This window comes from Ptychodera flava, chromosome 18 (assembly GCF_041260155.1).
Source record: "Ptychodera flava strain L36383 chromosome 18, AS_Pfla_20210202, whole genome shotgun sequence".
NCBI classification, from domain to species: domain Eukaryota; kingdom Metazoa; phylum Hemichordata; class Enteropneusta; family Ptychoderidae; genus Ptychodera; species Ptychodera flava.
The window spans coordinates 16,914,622-16,937,021 of NC_091945.1; the positions used below are offsets into that span (position 1 = coordinate 16,914,622).

Sequence of the window (22,400 nt, forward strand, 5' to 3'; positions counted from 1 at the left end):
GATTCAGGAAAGTTGCCTTTACATGTTTTAATCCTCCAAGATGGTAAGCATTTCACTATGAACTGTCAAAAAAGTTGAACTTTCTGATAATTCTACACTAAAATTATTTTGGCTTTGATGATTTCCTAATTAATTGAATTATTTAAAATCATATTAATTATTTTTTTCTGGGTGAATTGATAGGGTTTATACAGTACAAGAATTACATACAATGTAAGTCAAATTTTGATCAAAAATGACAAAAAAATTCCTTAAAAATACACATTTGCATATTTCATCACAATTTGAACAAATCTAAGTTGGGTTGTCCCTAGGGACCTGTATACCAAATAACAAAGCTGTCTGACCAGCGGTTATGAAGAAGAAGATTTTTTACCAAAAACGCCTTTTTTGGCATTAATTTGCCTATTTTCAACAATATCAAAAAATTAAAAAAAATAGTTTCTCGAAATCATATTTCATCTACCCAACAAATATCAAATCAGTAAGTACTGCGGTTCTCAAGATATTTGAGTGGACGGACGCCTCACAAACGGACATACATACATACAGACTGACGACGGACGCCGGACGGATACCCATCCCAATAGCTTCTATAGACTATAGTCTATAGTAGTTAAAATGGCCTGACATGGCTACATATCAATGGAAAGTCTACAATTTTCTAGCATTATCTGGAGAGCATCTTTCCTGTAGAAATACAGGGTGGCACAGATTTTCACAAGACTTTGGGATTCACTTCAGGACCTCCATGCTAAGAATTTTGCTCTGTGAACTCAGCATGGTTTAGACTTACATCAAACCTGTAGCCAGAGAAAGACACATCCTCACTCATCAGTGTCTGTCTGGACTCAACTCCCTGTGTGTTCATCACTTTCTCTATTACACTGTCACACTCCCTTGTATATTAATGGAAAACTTGATAAAATGTGAATTTTTTATCAGTTTTTGCTCCTGGCATGATTTTTTACCCATCATTTTGTACAAAATGTATGCCTGAGATTATACTTTTGACCTCCACCTTTTATGGAAAGTTGGAGTTTGTGCTTTGAAATTCGAACTGTCCAATGTGCTTCAGGGGTGAAGAAACAGCTGGTCTTTCAATTAATTTTGTATGATAAGACCAACAGTAATGAGGAGACAGTTTGTTTAACACAAAAAGAAACCATAATTTTATTTCCATGGCTGCATATCATCAATCATTCATGTTTAAGGACCAGTAGCTCTAACTTTTAATGTTTTTTATTCACCCTTCTTGTTCCAAATGTCAACCAGTTTCTTTTTCTACTCCCCAAAGGATGTTGAGATACACAGTGTTCAGCTTGTCAACTCTGCCCGTACAACGTGTAAATTGCATGGTTATTGTTGAAATGCGAATTGCGGTCTGAACTTGAATTAAAATGTAAACGATATTATAACAAAGAACCGTGAACGTTCGGACACTGTATTGACAAGCTAAATAGCTGATGTTTCAATATGCTTTCAACCTTTGGGTGGTAGAACATGAACTTGAAATTGACATAAAAATAGAGAGAAAAAAAACATTAAAAGTTACAGCTTCTGGCATTTTAAGGGAATCTGCCTTGGCGATGCTTGCTGCAGATGGGATGGCTGAGTCACCCATACCTGTGTATGACATAAGTTATGATGAAAGAAATATTTGGTTTCCCTTGAGGTTCACTTTCCAAATACTTCATCTACAGAAATAAGTATGTCCATACTATTCTGCATGTATTTATTTTATCTCTCCATCTTGCATGAATCATCTCTCGGATGATTTATATATAATTAATTGTTGGCATTGACATCTGAAGTGAAAAAAAATTTGAGTGTGTTACTCTAAAAGATCATTCTTTGCTGTACTTGCAACAAACAAGAGTGAAAACACATCAACAGCTTTGCAAGTCTTCATCTAACGTCACTTTCCAATGGCAAGCTATCGATAGTTCAACTCGCCACCTCCACAGTAAACTGTTTCACACTCCCTCGAGTTCATGGTCTGCTCAACAACATCATAAATATTACAACCTAAACAACTGGACTCCCTAGCAATGGTCTACGCTGGGGCCGACTTGCAGCAATTTGGAGGCTGTTATCCAATTGGTTGGCAGAATCTTACCGTTATAATTGGATAATGCAAATAAACTCCCTAAGTTGCTGTGAATAGCGACAACCGACCAATCAGATACAACCTTGCAAACACGCTGCAAGTCAGCTGCTACGCTGTCGCTGTTGTTGATTGGTCCACTGATGGATTAGCAGATGGCAGTTCAGGTTCCTCTTCTTCGACAATGATTTCTTGTTCTGGTTCGATCATGGTTTTCACCATGGGCTGTCTGTGTGTTGCCCAAGCCGGCACTATCTTGCCATGGATTCTCCATGATCCATACGCTCCTGCTAAATGTCTTTCAAACACCACATACTCCAGGACATCTTTTGGGGAAGTTTCACTGCCCTGCATCAACCTACCAAACCTGTCGTAGATTGCCAGTGTCTGTTGGAGTAAAAATCACAAAATAATTTTAATTCATCATATCTGTCACAAACGCCTTTTTTTGATGGAAGAAAAAAACAAATAAAGCAATTTATGCTACCGGTACCTCATCAAATCTATCATAGAGAGGAGAAAAACGGAAATATCAACCAAACAATGAAATTTATTTTTGTTCTGATGAAACTGGAAACTATAGATCGTAACTGGTGCTGGTAAAACACTAGGATGGAATATTTTCTTGCATATTAAATTTGCAGGCACATATTCTAAACTGTGGAGCAAGTTGAATAAGCAGACTAAAGTGGTTTCTCCGAGAGTTTCCTATCCCTAACCTCAAAATCAACATTCACAAGGACACAAAATGTCAATCAAGTTTGATTATTCCGCGCAACAAGGTTCATGGTGCACAGATTGTTGAAATATGCTTCATCCAAAGAACACTAGCTAAGAATCTCATACTCTTACAATTCGCAAACACTATACCCCCCCCAACACACAGGAAATACCACATACCTGTTTACTATGAAATCTGACTGTCACTTGTGCGTATGTATTTCCCTGGGTTACCATATCCGCACATCTGAGGTAAACAACTTTGGGCTTTTCTATAGATTCGATCCATTTCCACCGGATGGTCTTGTACCTGAAACCCCGGATCATATCCTGGAGGAAGATAAAACCAGGAATAGATTTGATAGATCAAATGACAGTCAGATGTTATGGATATCACGGTCGGAAATGAGAAAGATAATATCTAATTTTAATGCACAACAGATGACATCAATTTTTAAAAATCAGTTCAGATGTACCAGTGCTTTTGAGGAACATCAACATCGATAATTTATACTACATCAACAATCCATCAGACCAAATGACATCTTGATTCCATTACGGATGACTATTACGGAGAGGCAGACTTTAGGCAATCATCATTGCTGTGTAGATTTACAGATAAAAGTGTGAGTTCATGGAACGTCATCATTACAAAATAAAGCTTAAAAAATTTTGTCCAGAGACCTGGTTTAACATTGTCAAATCAGATAATTAATCAAATATGTTAGAAAAGAACTAAGTGTATGTTCTGTTTTCACGATGATCTCATGGCAGTGTCATCACCAGGTTGCTACATTAAAAGTCACCAAAAATTCAAGGACTTTAGGGAAGTTTCTTGAAAGTATTCCAGGAATATTTTTGAGTATGAAAAAGATCATTTTCATGAAACATTTGCGTGGCAATCTTCCATGTGACAGCCCTGCATATACATTGCATCTAAAGGTTACAACACACAAATTTTATTTTCCAGGTCTTTCTGGAAGTGTCCCGCATTTGCCTGGACTTTCCGGGAAAAGTCTGAATTTCAGAACTACATGTACCATGAACCATGTCAACAATTCACCACTGAAGTGGGAAAGAACAGCCAATTTGACATCAAACAGAAAATACTACAAATGTCTTCAAATGTACAACTTACCGGATAGCACTTTTCAGTTACCAGCTGATGAAGAATATTCTTATCAAAGCTGAAATGAAACAACATAAGCTCATGAAAATTAACACTAGAGGGCAGTGAACTGATACGGAAATCATTGTGACAACTTTACTACTTCTGTCCTTTTCTCATGAATAATATACAATAGTAAAGTCAATGACTGGCAATTTCATTGTACCTCTGTATGTTTTGTTCAGATTGTAAAGGTAACTACAGTCCCTTGAGTGATAATAACATATTGTTGGTTTCCTCATAATGTCCTGATTGGCCAGAGTTTTGCTGTTGGACATTACTGGTAAACCCACTACATTCATCATATCATAATGGCTTTATTATGGTCCGAGTGTGAATCACTTTACTCTACGATTTATGAGTCTCAGTTAAGTACATTCAAAGATGTGGTACAACCATTAAATCGCACTGATAAAGGTAATGGAAAATTCAAACTTCAAACACGATAATCAATTACTACAAAACAGCAACTTCTTTTGAAATCAACACTTTGTCTACATTATAACAACTTCTTTTGAAATAGACACACTGCTAAACAGGAGAAAGAGGCCTTGAGGCTTCAGAATGTTTCTCAATATTGGAATGTTCCCTTTTGTCAAGTTCTTCAGAGCCTCTGAGTATCAACAATTCAGCACAGTATACACCACTTATACACCACTAAATTATTCAACATAAACAGATAACTTCCAAGCACATATTTTGTACTGCGAAAAATCTTACATGATTTGGACTGAAAAATTGTGAATTCTGATGCCAAACATTGGCGTGACACATTCAAATATGAATACTACGCTATCAGTCTATCTTCACCTCTTGCATGCACAAAATGTGTAACTACACAATCAAACCTGACATTCCTCCTCTTAATTTTTATTGCTTTGTACGTACTGTAAAGAACTGGGTATTGCCTGTGTCCTTGCAAAAAATTAAAACATTTTAGTCTCTCGCAACCTGCTTCCCAAAGTGTTCAATAGTTAACAGTGTCAACATCACATCGGAATCTTCCTTATAAAGTGACTGCTTTGAGGATGTGCAACACAGATTAAACACCAAACCTTGGTTATTCAGGTTCGTTTACTTACTTTTGCAATGCATCGTGGGCCTTAATAAAAATGTCTTGGGCTTCGAAGGCAAAGTCCTTTGTGCTGAATTCTGGTTCGTGTTTCCTAATTTTTCTCAAATCTTTTGTGGAAATTCCGACATTCTTCAATCTTTCAGCTCTCTGTTTGATACCCTGGAGCACAGATTGATACAAAATAAAGAATCATTGCTTTCTTTGTTCATAAGGCCAGAATAAAGAAATAGTTTCTGTTATCTGCGCAATTTTTTTAAAGATAAGTGGTTAAGCAGTTCAAAGATACACAAAGAAAATTGTATGCACAGAAGTTTTATATTTACTTGATTGTTTCCGTGTAATGCATGTGGCAATTTAAGAAACCGAGCAGAAATTACTTATTCCATAAGTTATATCATTACGCCGGTGTTTCAACATGCTTCTGGGAGTAGGACAAAATTTTGCAGTTTGACATAAAAAAACAAAAATATGAAAACAACATCAAAATTTACATCTTCTGTCCCTTAAAGGGGAAGTTCACCAAGGATGATTTTTACATATGTGGTAGCTCTGTGGTCATTTACCCAGGAAAAACTATTTTCACCATTTATAACTCCGTGATTTTTTACAAAAACGGTTAAAATAGTACAGGAAATTGCCCATGTAATTTGAATCATGGGAAAAAAAGCTGCAAGCTTGGAGCTTGCATAATGTGATATGGAAGGGACCATCTCCGGACGGGTATGACCCCCACATTGTCCACTCACAGTAACACAGTGGTAAACAGCAACACAAAATCTGACAGTGGACAGTTTATTAAAAGTAAATCATCTTGTATGCAAGGATACTCAGTATAAACAAAAGTTATGTAAATATGCACAGACTTGTTTAAGCATGGATGAGTGGACAATGCCATACCCATGGGATAATTGTCCCTTCCATATCACATTATGCAAGCTCCAAGCTTGGCGCTTTTTTCCCATGATTCAAATTACATGAGCAACTTCCTGTACTATTTCTGTCGGTTTTTGTAAAAAATCTTGCGAGTTATAAATGGCGAAAATAGCTTTTCCGGGGTAAGTGACCACAAAGGTAGCACATATGTAAAACTCATCCTTGGTGAACTTCCCCTTTAAAGTGGCACAAATTTAATATTGTAGCGCGATCATTTAATATACATGCAGAAACCAAAAGCGATTACAGTGTTCTCCCCAGAGCTATTATAGAGTGGTGGCCGCCACTCTATAATTTTTGGTAAACAATAGAAACTCATTACCATAACAATTACATTTATTGTTATGCAAATTAGCCGCCACTCTATCAGAAAATCCTGGGGAGATCACTGCGATTACCGCTCATTAAAAACTAACTTTTTGCAAATTTGTAGATTACGGAAGACATGAATGGCAGGCGGGAGCTGTTTGTGGGAAAATATTGGTGCAGTCCACCATATTTTGCTAAATATATTTCTGTAAAGAGTATAAAATATCAGTGAAGCTAGAAGATTGAAGCTAGAAACATGGAATGTGACAATTTTCTTATCTGAACCTTGCAGAAGAAATGACACAAAAAATATCACTTTTTCCAGAACTATGGAAAAGCTTCTCACTATTATGACTAAACTGACTCGGTGGGGAAAATCTAGTTTCACTTACTTCTTTACTGAGACTTGAAGCTTTGCCATCGCCCTCTGGTGGTACGTACGGTTCATAAATATCACCTGTGATATTGAAAATGACAAATAAGTAGTTAGAATGCATTGCAGCTTAGGGAGGTTTTCAGACAATCAAATTAGTACAAAAATCATAGCTGGTGTCACGTTTTTGTTGACTCATAGTAGGTAAACCCTTACAGGCCTGACTTTTACCAGAATTACCCCTATATATAGGGGTTTAGGCCTGAAAGGGTTAAATGAACTATGTGGCATTACATCACAGGCAGTGATCATCAAAAGGCCAATATCAATACACAATCTCAAGACAGGGACATGGCACATGTTTGTTGTTACTTTTAGGGGATTTTGTTTCAATAGGGGGATTTGCACAGTCAAGAAAACACCCATGAAGATCAAAAATGATCAGTTGACATTGAAAACAATCAGCAAGGAATCATCAGCTTTTGATTTGGATTCTCACATAAAAAATAAAAGTTTCTGAATGTGCATTGTGTACAGATATTTGGATTCTCAAAATTTTACATTCTACCACTTGTGTGAGCTTGTTATGAAGCTCTTGCGAAGTAAATAAAGTTTTCACCTTCTTGTTTATCTGAAATTGAAAAAAAAGTTTTGCCAAATGTAGATTGCAGCCATTTAGAAATTAAAATATTTTAAATTTGAGGTAATTTGCTTTATAGTACCAACATTGGCATGGTGACACCCAATTTTTATTCTTGATTAAGAAAGAGTATGCTTGACAGTTTGCTTGAGGAAAGTTTTAGCAAAAGTTTCGGGTATTCAATTTTGAGGGGCTAACTACCTTAACCCTTTGAGCGCTGTAATTTTCTCCCGCCAAAATTTTAGTGCAATTTTACCAATTTTTATGAATTTTTCAATAATCTTTTGATAATTTTGGACCAAATGGACATCACCTTTCATTTGCTACAGTTTTTTCTCAAAATTTTGGCACGAATATGAGAAAAATTGACTGGGGTTTATTTTATAAAGGGGACAAAAATAGACTTTGGCGCTTACAGTGTTAACATACTGACCTGTACAGCTAATGCATATTTGCCTATCCAGGTAGGACTGCTTTGGTGGTTGCCTCATCAAGTCATTCAGTCTTTCAAGCGTTATATTCCAAGTCTCCTTCCTCTTCTCTTCATCGCTGAGAAAGTGCCAGTGCGGCCTCTTTGTGTTCTTTGGCATTGCTCTGACCCATCGTTTCCTGCCCCTGATTGGGATGGATGCGATGGGGAGTGGATTGAGAACTGACACAGCAGATGTCTGTGATACCTGAAACAATTGTCAAAGTCACGGTTTTTAAGTACAGTGGAATGCACCATTTTTCAGACACTGTGCAATACTAGTACTTTTTCCAGTCTACTGCTCTTGTGGATTAATTTTGAAAGATGAAAGCTTTAGAGCTAATTAAATTCAGTTTAAAGGGAAAGGAGCTGTAACTTTTGAAGATAATTTCACCACTTTTGTTTCATATGTCGACTGCAAGTTCTTATTCTGCTACTCAAAGCATGTTTGAACATCCATTATTCAGCCTGTCAAAACACTGTGTATATCAGATATGTGAATGGTACATAGTTATTGTTTACATTTCGAGTCCGGATTTAAATTCACTTGTCAACAATAACAATGCAGTTTGCACATGTGCAGATGGAGATGAAACCTGAATACTGTGTATCTCAACAAGCTGTAGCTGACATTAAAAACAAAAATAATCATTTAAGGTTACGGCTACTAGTACTAGTAGTAGTACTGTACTTTAACAGATAAAGTGAATTCTAACGACAAATATTTCTACATTTTAGGTTATTTGTTTCTATAATTCGCGGTCCCGGACCGTGTGTAATTCAAAACGTTGCATGCGGATCATTCATATTTATTCTTGATTTGGAAGAATTGTTTAAATGTTTCTAAGATAAGTATGAGCAAAACGTTAAAACTTCCAGGTTTGAGGCATATATACATACCAAGATGACGGTGTCAGTTGTTGCTATCACTCTGCATACAGTTAGTTTGCTATGCTAAACATGCTATCAATCCTAGCTGCAAAATTGTAGCTCTACGGTGAGGCGGTCGGTGAGTTTTGGTTTTTGCGACATCGCTCACCAGTAGCTCTAGCTACAATGCCGAAGGCCCTGAAGCATACAAAATAAGCACGCTGCACATGGCATGGCATTTTGATGTAAAATACCATATATTTACTGCATTTGGTCATACTGATTTATCACTACTGAAGATTAAACACTATACTACACTAACCTTGTCGTGTATGGGGTTTGGTATTGTTCAAATACGTCGATCGCGTTCCAAAACATTTCTTGGAGCCGCCATTACCAACTTCCGGTAATGGCGGCTCCCAGAAACAATGTTTATGGAACGCGATCGACGTGTCTGTGCTAATACCAAACCCCATAAACGACAAGGTTAGTGTAGTATAGTGTTTAGTCTTCAGTAGTGATAAATCGGTACGACCAAATGCAGTAAATATGTGGGATTTTACATGAAAATGCCGCGCCATGTGTGGCGCGCTTATTTGTATGCTACAGGGCCTTCGCATTGTAGCTCTACTGGTGAGCGATGTCACAAAAACCAAAACTCACCGACCGCCTCACCGTAGAGGTACAATTTTGTAGCTAGCTATCAATCCTATCTAGCGATCGAGTATCACAATGGCAGAACATAGGTGGGAATACTGGAAATGGAATGGGGCCGGGTCATTGGTACTGCTGTACATGGGTTTGGTGATGCAAGGAACAGCTGTGTAGTATTCATTGCTCAACTTAGGTGGAGTAACATAGTGCAGTTCGATTATTTGCCTGAAACTGTGGGTCGGATGACAAAATTGGTTGTGCTGTCCGACCAGCAACCGTAGGCAAAACCTCAAGCTTTAGTGCACGGTACACTGTACACTGTACATTGCTGCGGTTCCGTAGCCCTACCACTCCCTTTGCTGGTTGTGTTTGGGGAGTGGGCACTCCACCAACACAACCAGCAAAGGGAGTAAATGGTAGGGCTACGGAACCGCAGCAACACTGTACTGTGTACAGTACATCGTGCACAGTCCGCGGCTCCATTCCCACACCACGTGGGCTTTGGAACGACGGTTCTGCAGTGAAAAGGGTGGAACGAATCAAACCAATAGAACAACTGACATATATGTAAGGCGTGCTCTGATCTACTAGTTTTGTTGTTGGATCTCCAACATCAAAAAATAATGACTGTACCTTACCTGACATCGATAGAGTGCTCGACACAGGAGGGTCGCCATCTTGAGGTAAATCTGCTCGATGGGTTGTTGTTACTTTACTCCAACAATTGAGGACGACGTGCAGCGCCTCGAAAGCTGACAGTAGCCTATAGTTTAGCCAATTTTTTGGCTGAAACTCATTGTTCTCCGAAAAGCCAAGCAGGTAAAGCATAGCCCTAGCTTCAGACCCCTCAAGTTTCCGTAAATAACGTCAATCTACCAATCAGCTACAACCTTCCGAACCGCTGCACATTGCCAGACAAATTGATCCATAAAGCTTGTGATTTAAAGGATCTAGATAAAAGTGATACTCTTCGCATGTTCTTGACAACATCCCTGCTTATTAATTAATTAATTAATTTATTTATTTATTTATTTATTTATTTATTTATTTTTACGTGTTTTTGTTTGTATTCGTTGCTTTGTTTATTTTCTTTTTCCCTAATTTACTCACTTAAATTCTTATCCACCTGGGCTACTCACTGACCAACCTTTTATTCGATATTCCTTCCACTCCATCTAAAGAGTTCGGTTCTGTAAAATGCATTGTCACTGCATATATCTACATTAAATTTTGTTGTACCAAAAGTGTATTCACCACGTCATGAAAAGTCACACTAAGGCCAAATAAAAAACAGGGTAGTCCGGTCAATTCCTTCGATAGTAAGATTTTTGATTCGATACACGACATTAAAAGAAAAGTGAAACTTTGGTCGTGCATGCCTCCATCGGATCCAAACTGCTTCCTAAAGGTCGTGTTTTTGACCAAATTTCTACCATAAATCATTAGTTTCTTCAGAAATTGATGTCCCGCTAGCCAATCTGAAACAATGATATTGTGTTGGACAGCTACAGGTATATCGCAATATGAACTCGCAAACGGTGCTTTGTCAATCAACGGATAAAGTTTATCAGACGCGTGATTAAAGACTACCTTCTAGGAGCTAAGCAAGATGATGATGATGTGATGCAATTGTTGTTGTTGTTGTTGTTGTTGGTGGTGGTGTGTGTTGTTGTTTTAAGAAGGAGGAGATGAGGAAAATCATCACCATCATCATCATCATCACTATCATTGTTTGGCATGAGGCTGGTGTCATGCATTCAAGCAAACAAATTTGTCAATTTGCTTGGAATGTATTATGTGGTCCGTCGTATGTAAATATACAGCATGACATAAAAGTTCATCAATGTTTATACTGATAGCCACGGTTTCTAGTTACCCAAAGTTACCCAATACTGACCGATTTTTTTTTATTCATACGAGAGAGAGACAGAGAGACAGAGATGAAAACAAGGATACGGTTGACAGATTTATTTGTATTTCAACAACTTATGAGCTATGTTCGACCAAAAATTTATTGTCAGTCTAATAATCAGTTGTTCATGCAAATCTAACTTTTTATTTATTTATTTATTTATTTATTTATTTATTTATTTATTTGTTTTTGTATCAATGTATATTTCAACCTCCCTCTCTCACTTAGTTATCCATTGGCTACTCACCAATCACTGACGATTCTTCATTCCAGTCATCCAGGGTGCGATAGAATGCTCGCATCAGTCGCATTGCAAATTTATCATGGGATCATAATGAATACTTAATTTTAATAAATTACCAAAAGTACATTAACCACGCAATTCAAAATCAAGAGCACACGGACACTATTAAACATAGAAGACAACTTTGCGGCTTTTTTTCTTTTTGAAAAACAATGAAATCGGTAGAGAGTAGAATGCGTCATTCCAACAAAGGAACATGTCATTTTCAAGCACAATAGACTGTTGGTGGAGCGAGCCAGCCAGTTATTGTCACAGGTCAGTGGGAAGCCCAATCACGATGGGTGTGCACACAGTCCGTATGGAGAGACAGTCGTCAGCGAAGACTTCCCTCGGCCTTATTGAATATATGACAAACAAAAGTGATATAAATTATGGTTGTCCTTACCACCCAACGAATTCCAACAGTGTGGCGAGAATGACAGTCAGTCAATGATTTAAAAATGCTTTGGCAACTAAATTATCATCTCAAATCATCATTTTTACACTAAATGATGCTCGACAAGCCCACACGAAACGGTCGGTATGGTATGGTGTCTGCATCCCGATCTTGATATGAATAGTACTGTGTGATTTTGAAGATCAGCATGTAGAACTTCGACCATTTTGATTAAAATCTGATGTAGAAATGGCGACGTTTCAAACCTTTTTTTTTGTTCGTTGCTGTTCTCATTAGCAGCTAACTAGCACAGCAAAAAAAGAAGCTGTAAAGATGACAATGTCGTCATCTCTACAACTTATTTTAATCAGATTTGACTCGAACAATCAAGAGCAAGACGTAACGTGATTTTCTAGAAGTCATGCATCAAGAATGATGATACTGATCGATGATGATGATGTATATATTTATTTAAATATTTGTAATGAATACAAACATAATCGATATATATATATATATATATATATATATATATATATATATATATATATATATATATATATATATATATATATATATATATATATATATATATATGAGTATACAGATGTCTTTGTGGAAAATTACAGTGGTCGATGCTTAAGGCAGAGAGTTATAAATAATAACAAAAATACTTCAAATACATGCCCATACATTTGATGGGATAAGTTTCTAAGAGGTTGGGTTTTAGGGAAACTTACGAAATACGTTTTTAATCAAACATTGAACTTATGTTAACCGTGTCGGGCGACAATGTCAGTCTTTCAACATCATGCGAGATACTAACGTCAAAACCATGCCAGTGCCTCGTTAATTTAGTACACGGTCTATAGATACTTTATCGGCTACTGTAATGATAAAGTACATCTGAGAAAGTACTACCCCTAAGAGATGTAATTCAGTGAAGAACAGCCCGGTAGTCTTGCACTGCGCACCAGTATACTTACACAAAATCTCAACGTGACCTCATACTTACCGGATATCCGTGTGTTTTGTTGCCGGATTGTCATTCAACAATTAAGTCTTCAAGGTCAGCAATTGTGGACAATGAAAAAAGTGACATATGGGTTAACTCAAGTCTGCGATATCATCTAGTTTAGTCTATAGTTTCAATGGTATGGGAACTATGTAAGCCTCGGGTCGCAGAGAGCTCATGATGGAGTTAAGTTGCTTGCTGAGAGAGTTTGTATGTGGCAATGTTCTTTAGATAACTTGTTGTTTGTAATGATGTGGATGAACGAAAAATAACGCTGCTTGAAGAAAGAACGATGATATTACAAAGCACGTGACGATAAGTGGACACAAACCCTTGATTACGAGCCATATAGGTTCTGTTTGGAAGTCATTGGGAACTCTATCGCAAACCCTAACCGTAACGATTCCGTAGGTTACAAGTACTTCGGTTATAGAACATGTAATCTAAGTTTGTGATATTAACAAAGTTGAAGATGAATATGATTTTATTGTTAAATTCCCATTTTATGAGGAGCAAGCATTCACCTGCGTTTTGCGACTACAGTCAACTGTGCTAATTTCAAAAATAAGTGCAATATATTTAGAATTTTAAGTGACGAATCATGATCTGGCAATGACCTCAGAAAATATAACGACATATGTGAAGATTCGATTCCAACACTAACGGTAATTTGCTCTATAAGGGTTTTTTGGGTGCGTTTTTTTACCCTTCAATTATGGGGTACCATTTCTGAGTATTTATTAGTTGAGGTTGTTGTTGTTGTCGTTGTTGTTGGGGTTTTTTTGAACCCCTGGGTGGATTTATTGATTTCAAATTGACCTTTCAATGGTTTTCATCCCAGTAACAGTAATTAATTAGGAATGATATCTGCGTATATGACCTTTACTCTGGCCTTCTTTCAATTTTGATCTCCTGAAGGTCCTGAAAATAAAGGCGGCATTTTCAGTAAGTTGAAGTACAATAATAACACACAGTATGTAGTTTGCAAGAGCCGAGCCTTAAACCTTCGACGGAGGCCTGTGTCAGCGTCAGATTGCCTTGCAAGGAAATTTACTGACTAGATTACAATTTCAATGGAAAACAAAATGCTATGGTACTCCATAATCCTCTTACAGACTAGAACAAACTTGATCCCGAGGATCAAGTCCCTGGCCTTTAATTCGACATGTGTAAGTGTTACATTTTGTAAAGGGTCGTGATTGAAGTCTTATTATTATCTCTATTAACCGTCCAATAGCGATCTACCAAAAATTGGAAATCAAACACAGTCGCCAATGGCACATTTTATCTGTACACTGATATCAGTATTTTTTCTATTCCGGCAGTATAAATATGAATATGATATTCTAGTTACACAATCTTCTCAATGCCTTAATTTATCTCACGACAAAAACATCCAATTACATAATTGGAAAAAAAGAAATTTATTTCAATATGATCATGGCGTGCGTGCGTACGTAAGTACATACATACATACATACATACACACACACATGCATACGTACTTACATACGTACATACATACATACATACATACATACATACATACATACATACATACATACATACATACATACATACATACATACATACATACATACATACATACATACATACATACATACATACATACATACATACATACATACATACATACATACATACATACATACATACATACATACATACTACATACATACATACATACATACATACATACATACATACATACATACATACATACATACATACATACATACATTTTTAAAGGCCTTATTAAGATGACCCTGTCTACTATGTCAGATGACATCATTGAAAAAACAGGGACCTTTGCAGTTGGCCTCGTAAGAAAATATTGAAAACCAGCAAAATAACATTAAACTGGTCCAATAATCATTTCCTTTCAAGGTAATACATTACCAGGTCCACGGAACATTTGTGATTTACAAATTTAAGTAGGACCATCCTGAACCATCCTGAAATGAAAAGGTAAGACATGGTTTTATTTCATGTTCTGTTGAACCCTCATTTCATCAATATCTGTCTAACAGCTACCGTTTTTGCTACCTCTGGGTCATTGTAATACTATTTGTTGTGTTTTGCGACTGCATATATAACACGACGAGATATTTACGAACTGAATTGTACTGAGTATCATCATATAGAATGCAAAAGCAGCAACCCTCACTTTCTAAACATGACCACCCGAATTTAAGTCACCCACATTAGACAGTAAAAACGTCCGGTTTTATTAGGAGAAAGTCCGGATAGTTATACAATTTGTCTCCAAAAAAGAAAGCACCGGCCCAATTATTGATGATGTGTAAAGTCAACGTTGCTGTGCAGAGTTGGCATGTTGTCAACAAAAGAGAAATTTACTTCGCAATATTCAAGCGACGAGATTGTATATAAAGCATCAACATAGGCCGAATTGACTACACCTGGGCCAAGCAGACCTCCAACCTTATTTCACATAGGACAGTTGATAGAGAAGCGGCAGCGTTTGAAGACAAAATGAAAACTTTACTTAAAAAAATTTTCACTGTTTATCTGTTGGTGAGCGCAGTTCATTCAGCTCCCGCTGAATCAGAAGAACAAAAAGAGTCAAAGCAGGTAATTTTTGATGTGGTTTTTACTTTCTTTGCAAAAAGTTATTGCTTTACCTTTTAAAGAAACAAGTTATGATGAGAACACTTATTCTAAATTTTGCTTGCGTTTCGGTTTTTTTTTTTTTCAACTTTTCGTCAAAAATCCAGCGAATTTGTGCAGCCTAATATTATTAGGGTATTCCTTGGAAAGGTGTAGGTGCATCTTTGTTCAAGCTGTGCATGCGAGGAAACGTGATGTGAAGTTTCCAGTTCAATCATGTATATCATTATATTATGTTATTCACTTTCAATGTATGTCCTCCGAACACCCGTCTCAATCTTGTTTCTGCTTCTATATTTTGCTTCGATTGTCAGGGAATTACTTATACCATTCCAGTCAAAGTCGAGGGTGTTGAGAAAGAAGAGATCGTCACCATAGATGAAGAGAACGACGTGGAAATATTCAAAAGTGTTGGCTCCGATGATGTTGATATCGTGGAAGACTTCGATGCGGTAGAGTCTATTAATATTAATTCTGTTGTGCCATATATTTTTCTAAACTTGACCGTCGCATCCAAAGGAAAAGTTCGCAGATACTCCCAATCAAAAGAAAAAGTTTCACACACTGCACACGAAATGCGACTGTCCCGCTGATGGGAACAAACTTCGAATCAAAATAGTTACACTTGCTTTCCATGAGCAGCTTTTGCTTATTTTGAGTCTCATAACCGGGCATTAACTAATGTGAAATTGTAAATTATAAAAAATTATATTAGGTAAGAATTTACGATTCGCTTTTGACTCTTGATCTCGGGCAAAAGTTAACGATAAGGAGACTAAAGTGAACACCCAAGTGAACGTGTCACATTAAAGCAGAGACCTCCCGTCTAAAAAATCTTGTAAAGTACGAAAGAAAGCTGACGGAATTTTTCAAGTTTTCACTACTTTTAGTGGGTGCTGCTTTGATTATAAAGTGTCACTATCGTTGTTTCGCTACAGGGCATTGAAGGTATGGTCCCAAGGGACAGCGACTCATGTTATGTACTGCCATTGAACATGGAGGAGAACATCCCGCCAGCAGAGTTGAAGTTCAGTATCGAAAGTGCCAAGCCAGAGGTGAGGAAGTAAAATATTATTACCAGTTGCAATATGTTGGGTGTATACAATTTCAGAAAATCGTAAGTCATGATGCAAAAAATGGTGCATCATGGTATTTGTAACTTGCCCGTTATGTGGTATGATCAGCCAAGCATTTATTTATTGCTCATGCTTATCCTCACGTGTTATTTTTTTCCGAAAATTAGTTTATTACATCTTCATTCATGATCTAATCAATATAATCTTCTTTATTTAGGACGAAAGCGCAAAAGACAAGGGCACCACTTATAAATATTACACACTCGCTGGCAACGCTATCAAAAACCGATCCGTTGTTGGAGACACGATTGCTGAAAAATGTTTAGGCCGGGATATCTTTTGGTTGAAGCCACTTCCACGTGGTGATCATGGTAGGTGTAACTACACCAATACAAATGTAGGCCTCATGTAATTCTTAATGGGCGCCGGGCGCCTCCTCGTCACTAATTGAAGTAATTATTGAATTTACTGACAAGATAACTGTGAGGACGGGATCTGGCGCACCCGTTTCATGTTCAAATCTGTGAATACTACTAGTTCACTGATGAGATGTCCGGTACGTCCAGTTCGTCTGTAATCTCGCTTTCCAGACATTGTCGCTTCGCTGACGCGATTAAATAATCAAGGCAAAGTGCGAAGACAAGGCAAGAAGCGAAGCGACTCGTCGACAGGCTTGTACATTTCCCACCGCCAGCGGCGAACTTTACTATGATTCATTGTGCGTGATAGTGCCAGCAACGAGGTCTGGACAGCGAGACTCCCACAAGCACAATAGTTTATTTTAGATGGAAATGACCTACTGTAAGATTTTGAACATTCGCCTGGTCAAATCGGCGAAATAACATTCACAGAAAACTACGCCAAAACAAATAGGTTCTGCTTTCCGATGAGATAAGTTATGTCACTTTGAATATGTCAATTGCGATAAAACATCAAATGTGATAAAGTGTGTTATGATCATACGTGTACCGTTAAACGTATGCTTTAGCTAGTACATTATTCTCAACCATAGAATATGTTCCAAACTATGAAAACTATCAAACGTTTTCAAATCCAAGTATAAATATACCTATACGTCCAGTTACGTCGATACTCACCAATCTTCCCTTTTTATTTTCACATTCTGAACAGCTCGTGGGAAACGTGGCTGCAGTGTTGGCTGTGGGTGTGCATGCGGATCGAGCTGCACCTGTGATTGTTGGATTCGTTGCCAACTGTATTGATTGCAGAAGTTGGCGTGATATGTGAATGCATTGTGTGTACACATGCATTTTACCTTACAAAATATGTTTCAAATGTAAACTGTCTATCCCCAGAAAGATGAATTGAGTAATCGGAGGCTTTGCGGAAGTTTTTATTTGTATTCGGTTTGTTATTATGGTGTCTATCTAAAGTTGATTAATTTAAATTTGTAGTTGTATTAATACAAATATTTCTTACTGTCATCCATAGAATTGTGAAAGTGAATATGATCTGTACGGTGGCCCCTTTTGAATCGCTTATTGAAAAACAAAATGATTCCTATTAAGACAATTACATTTACGGATGAAGTGAATATGACATTCAAATTGTGGTAAGTGCCATCCAGTTGCTTACACTTGAGATGAATTTTTCTCACTATTTTTGGATTTTTTTAATGTCAACTACAGTTTCTGTTCTTCTCTCAAAAGCATGTTGTGATCCTCAATATTTAGCTTGTCAGCCTGTACATATACAAAATGCATTGTTATTGTTGACAAGTGATTTTGGTCCCTACTTGAATTCAAATTAAAAAACAAAATAATGTATTACATTAATCGATGCATTTATTGACAGGATAAATACCAGTAGTTGAGATTTCAACATGCTTTTGAGAGTAGAACGAGAACTTGCAATTGACATGCAAATAAAAAAAATAGTGAAAACACATCAAAAGTTCCAGCTACTGTCCCTTTAATAATCTGAGCAAAGACAGGAGAATGCATTTATGCTTTACTTGTATCGATTCGATTTCTTCTTTCGTGTTTGGTTTCGTTGAAGTGGTGTTCAATGTTAACCGGTCACTCAGCGCTGAAATCAAGTTTGATAAAAGTCAAATAAAATTGATCAATCAATTATTGTTTACACCTAAAGTGTGGCTTGTATGAATTTTGCTCCTTATGTACTGACATTAACTATAAAGAAATCGTTTACAACCTTAGATTAATCTTCAGTCATTTGTATAAAGTTCAGCTGAATCTGTTGTATAACTTAATGACCATAACGATATAACAAAAAACGCTGGTATCCCTTCTGAATATAATTGAATTCCTGTTCTTCCAACTCAAACATCACGAACTTAAAAGTTATTACTTAAAATATGTGCTATCGCTATCTAGACGATGAGGTGTTGACAATTTAACCCTTTGAGCGCCAAAGTCAATTTTTGTCGCCCCTATGAAATATACCTCAGTTTAATTTTTGTCAGGTTTTTGCCAAAATTTTGATAAAAAACTGTGGCTGATGAAATATTGTGCTCATTTGGTCCAAAATTATCAGAAAAATAAAGGAAAAGTTCATAAAGATTGGTAAAATGTTGCACTGAAATTTTAGTGGGAAAAAATACAGCTCAAAGGGTTAAAAAATCCACAAAACTAACAACAATTAAGATTTCGGGTGAGATTCCCGTTTAGAACCCTGATCAATAGTGGTATACTATACGGGTAATATTTACAGAGTCTCGTCCACATTGCAGATTCTTGCTCTATTTCATATCTCGCCACTGGTTTAGAGAAATCGCGCTGTGTATGGCCAGTTAAAATGACTGTTACTGGCTTGAAAACCAAGAGTCACATATGTAAAATAAATTTATTCCTGTGGGAGACGAACTTCTATGTATCTGAAGCACGTGATAGGCTGTAGAGCCTCGTTTTCTCGAGGGTCTATGGATAGACTTTCTTTACGCGTACTCAAAAGAAGCAGTGGAAACTGAATCGGTTTCAAGATTTTCATACAATGTACACCAAAGCACCATACGATTTTGGATACTGGATTCTCTATTCATTTGTATGGCAGTTGAGAAATCGTCATTCGATTCCTTCGTTTTTATGTGACCCCTCATGTCCTTGATTTTTTTCTCATCTGTGAGTTAATATCTGGTTGCTCAGAAATAATGCTTTAAGTGTTTGGTACCTTGCAGTGACTGTCCCCTGTTTCAATATTTTAGTTTCTAGGTCAAGGCGGAACGTTGTTTTGAGAAAAAAAGCTGATCACCATACTTATCTGCAGTGTTTGATACAATAATCTAGGTGATCTGAAATGTGCTCATACTTGGTCGTGTACACTTCCTTTGCATGAGACTGTTTTAATGAGAACTAACTACTGCAGGTACACGTAAAAGACCTCAAAGAAGCATTTAAGGGCTGATGTTGGGTATGTGATGAAATGACTTGTATCTGTTTCCGTGTGACATGCAATATCCTACAACCTACTCGTTTAGTGTCGGATTCTCTCACGATTTTTAAGTCATATGACGAAGCGAAGTGCTCCACCTTCGGTTGAGTAACGAGCGACCGCTGTTCGCCTATCTGTAGGGACAGAATAGATGTCACAGGAAAAATTGGGGACGTCATTTTGCAGCATTTGGGTGTTGGTATGCCTTCTTCTTTTTTTTAGTCTATGATCTTCCCAACAAAAGAGTTATTTGCTGCCAATGGTCAGCTCTCCAGTCCAATTTCTACACTGACAGCAACTTAATCATCGCACGGTCTACGACTGATCAGCACGCGATCTATATCTACGAGTCAAATCGATGGCCCGCTGACACGCCACCGTCGTTTCGTTGAGATTCACTAAATATTGGAGGCGGCTTTCAGTAATGCGAGTTGTCGATTTATTCATGGCTTTACTCGCAATCACTCGCAATCCACTTTCCATTAAGACGTGGACAATTTTACTGCCAAGATTACTGTAGAGGCAGGGATACCTTGTAAATTATTGGTTTATGAGTCACGCAGCCTCATTCCGGTACAAGTCAAGCGCGCCAACTTTGTTTGTGAGCTGTTGTGTCCAATGTTGACAATGCATAATTGATAATTGTCCTTCAAAAGATGAGAAATACCTCACGCATTCTTTTTTTTATCCTTTTAATTTTTTTTATTCTTTTTTTGATCGGAAGGGACGAAGACTTTTCCGGTGGAAAAAGTAACCTCCAGCCTGACTCACAACGTATACTGAGAAAGGAAGAGCCGCGAGCACAGTGTGCGACAGTGTTCAACGAAATTCTTGTTTCTTTGAGAGAAAAACACACCTGCTTCGTTATTCTTCTTAATCTTCCGGTCAAACAGAATTATTTATATTCTGATGCATCATTTATCACCTCTGTCCTTCTAATTTGTGAGGATCACAGTCAATATCTAGTTTCAATCAACCGGCAAACTCGATTCCTTTTATTCCATTACTGGGACTTTCGGAAGGGACGATAACTGGCTTCTTCATTGACGTCCTTGGGTGAGAGTGTTTCAACCGCAGCGTTTCCTTCCTTCCGCTAACCTGTTCAACTTGACTGAAGACGCGTATGTTTGAACGAAATGCAAATGAACAGTATTTCTAACATAATCTATCTCACTTAAAGTAGAACGCGCCTCGGGGACAGAGAGTCTTTGCTCGGTGACCCCTGAGTTTTATTGTTGATTTGGTAAGAGAGTGGTTGAAAGTTTCATTTAGGAAAGTTTGAGAAAAAGTTTATGTCCTTTACATACTAATAAACAATGTATTTCTGATATTAGCGCGATTCTTCAGAAAGCACTGTCCCTCTTCACTAACCTCCGAGGGCGACAGTGCGAGTCCACCGTAGGGACACCTGTACAACGTCCGCTAACCTGTTCAAGATAAAATAAGCGTACATTTGGACGAAATACCGTCTTTAGGGATGTACATAAACAATGGATTTCCAACATTAGCTTTATACTTCCGAAAGCACAGTCCCTCCACGGAGTAAGATCGCCTGTACCACCGGAAAAGTCTTCGTCCCTTCCGATCATTTTTCTGTATGTAGAGGGCGCAATACACGCCGGCATAAATCATGCTCGTCTTCCCGCCCAGTCGAGGTAACAATGTGTTCGATGAAAAAAAGAGTGAATATAAGAATATGAAATGACACAATAAATGCGTGGATTAAACCAATTAACCCTATCCACAAACAAACTTGAGTATAAATACTTCGCGGCAAAAGAAAGCGGACGTAGCCTGACCAATATACTGGGAAAGAGAAACATGTCACTGACGATAGTTATCGCGAATCGTTCCCGATGCATTTTATCACTCTTACTAAAACCGTTACAGCTAATTTTCCTCCCACTCAATAAGTTTTCTGGTTCATCATTCAAAATGCATTGATTGTGGAGAATTTATTTCTTCCGTTTGCACATTCTACGTTTGGCCAAGAAAATTGAACAACTCAACGGCGAAATGTCACTTCTAAAACTCGGAGATCCGATGTTGGAGTGTAACGTTAATCGTTGTGGCAAAGCGGGGAGCTGTGACACGGCCTTCCGTGCAGAAATCGCAAAGCCCATAAAGCTCGACGTACGAGATCAAACAAATAACGTCGATCGACATTAAATGCCTCTGACAGATAAGTGTGCAATCTGGATTTACTTGTAGTTTCACCATAATCGAACACTCAATCCTTGAGCGCGTATCTTCCCATACAACTGTGAAAGAAACGCACGCACAACTCTCACTGGATTACTAACCCGATGTTATCGTAATGGTCATGTTTTGTAGTATAG

General features: G+C 37.5%; 2 protein-coding genes across 2 annotated transcripts; one reads left to right on the forward strand and one right to left on the reverse strand.

Moving 5' to 3' along the window:
- Positions 1-1,144: 1,144 nt before the first annotated feature.
- Positions 1,145-10,072, reverse strand: LOC139117016 (large ribosomal subunit protein mL45-like). Its single transcript, XM_070679815.1, has 7 exons — positions 9,957-10,072; positions 7,759-8,002; positions 6,705-6,769; positions 5,078-5,229; positions 3,966-4,014; positions 3,008-3,157; positions 1,145-2,494 (listed from the first exon to the last, which is right to left on the reverse strand). The coding sequence occupies exons 1-7, from the start codon at positions 9,993-9,995 to the stop codon at positions 2,219-2,221; spliced, it is 975 nt and encodes a 324-aa protein (XP_070535916.1). The 5' UTR covers positions 9,996-10,072; the 3' UTR covers positions 1,145-2,218.
- A 5,274-nt stretch (positions 10,073-15,346) lies between these two features.
- On the forward strand, positions 15,347-18,898 carry LOC139117808 (uncharacterized). The gene is made up of 5 exons (XM_070681057.1): positions 15,347-15,538; positions 15,889-16,026; positions 16,513-16,629; positions 16,868-17,021; positions 17,782-18,898. The coding sequence occupies exons 1-5, from the start codon at positions 15,440-15,442 to the stop codon at positions 17,871-17,873; spliced, it is 600 nt and encodes a 199-aa protein (XP_070537158.1). The 5' UTR covers positions 15,347-15,439; the 3' UTR covers positions 17,874-18,898.
- The last annotated feature ends 3,502 nt before the right edge of the window (positions 18,899-22,400 follow it).

Coding starts and splice junctions, on each gene's coding strand:
- LOC139117016 (XM_070679815.1), bottom strand. CDS start 9,995: ATGGCGACCCTCCTGTGTCGAGCACTCTATCGATGTCAG. Junction 6,770..7,758: donor AATATGCATTAGCTGTACAG/GTCAGTATGTTA, acceptor TCAATATCACAG/GTGATATTTATGAACCGTAC. Junction 4,015..5,077: donor GCCCACGATGCATTGCAAAA/GTAAGTAAACGA, acceptor GTTTCATTTCAG/CTTTGATAAGAATATTCTTC.
- LOC139117808 (XM_070681057.1), top strand. CDS start 15,440: ATGAAAACTTTACTTAAAAAAATTTTCACTGTTTATCTGTTGGTGAGC. Junction 16,027..16,512: donor TCGTGGAAGACTTCGATGCG/GTAGAGTCTATT, acceptor GTTTCGCTACAG/GGCATTGAAGGTATGGTCCC. Junction 17,022..17,781: donor ACTTCCACGTGGTGATCATG/GTAGGTGTAACT, acceptor CATTCTGAACAG/CTCGTGGGAAACGTGGCTGC.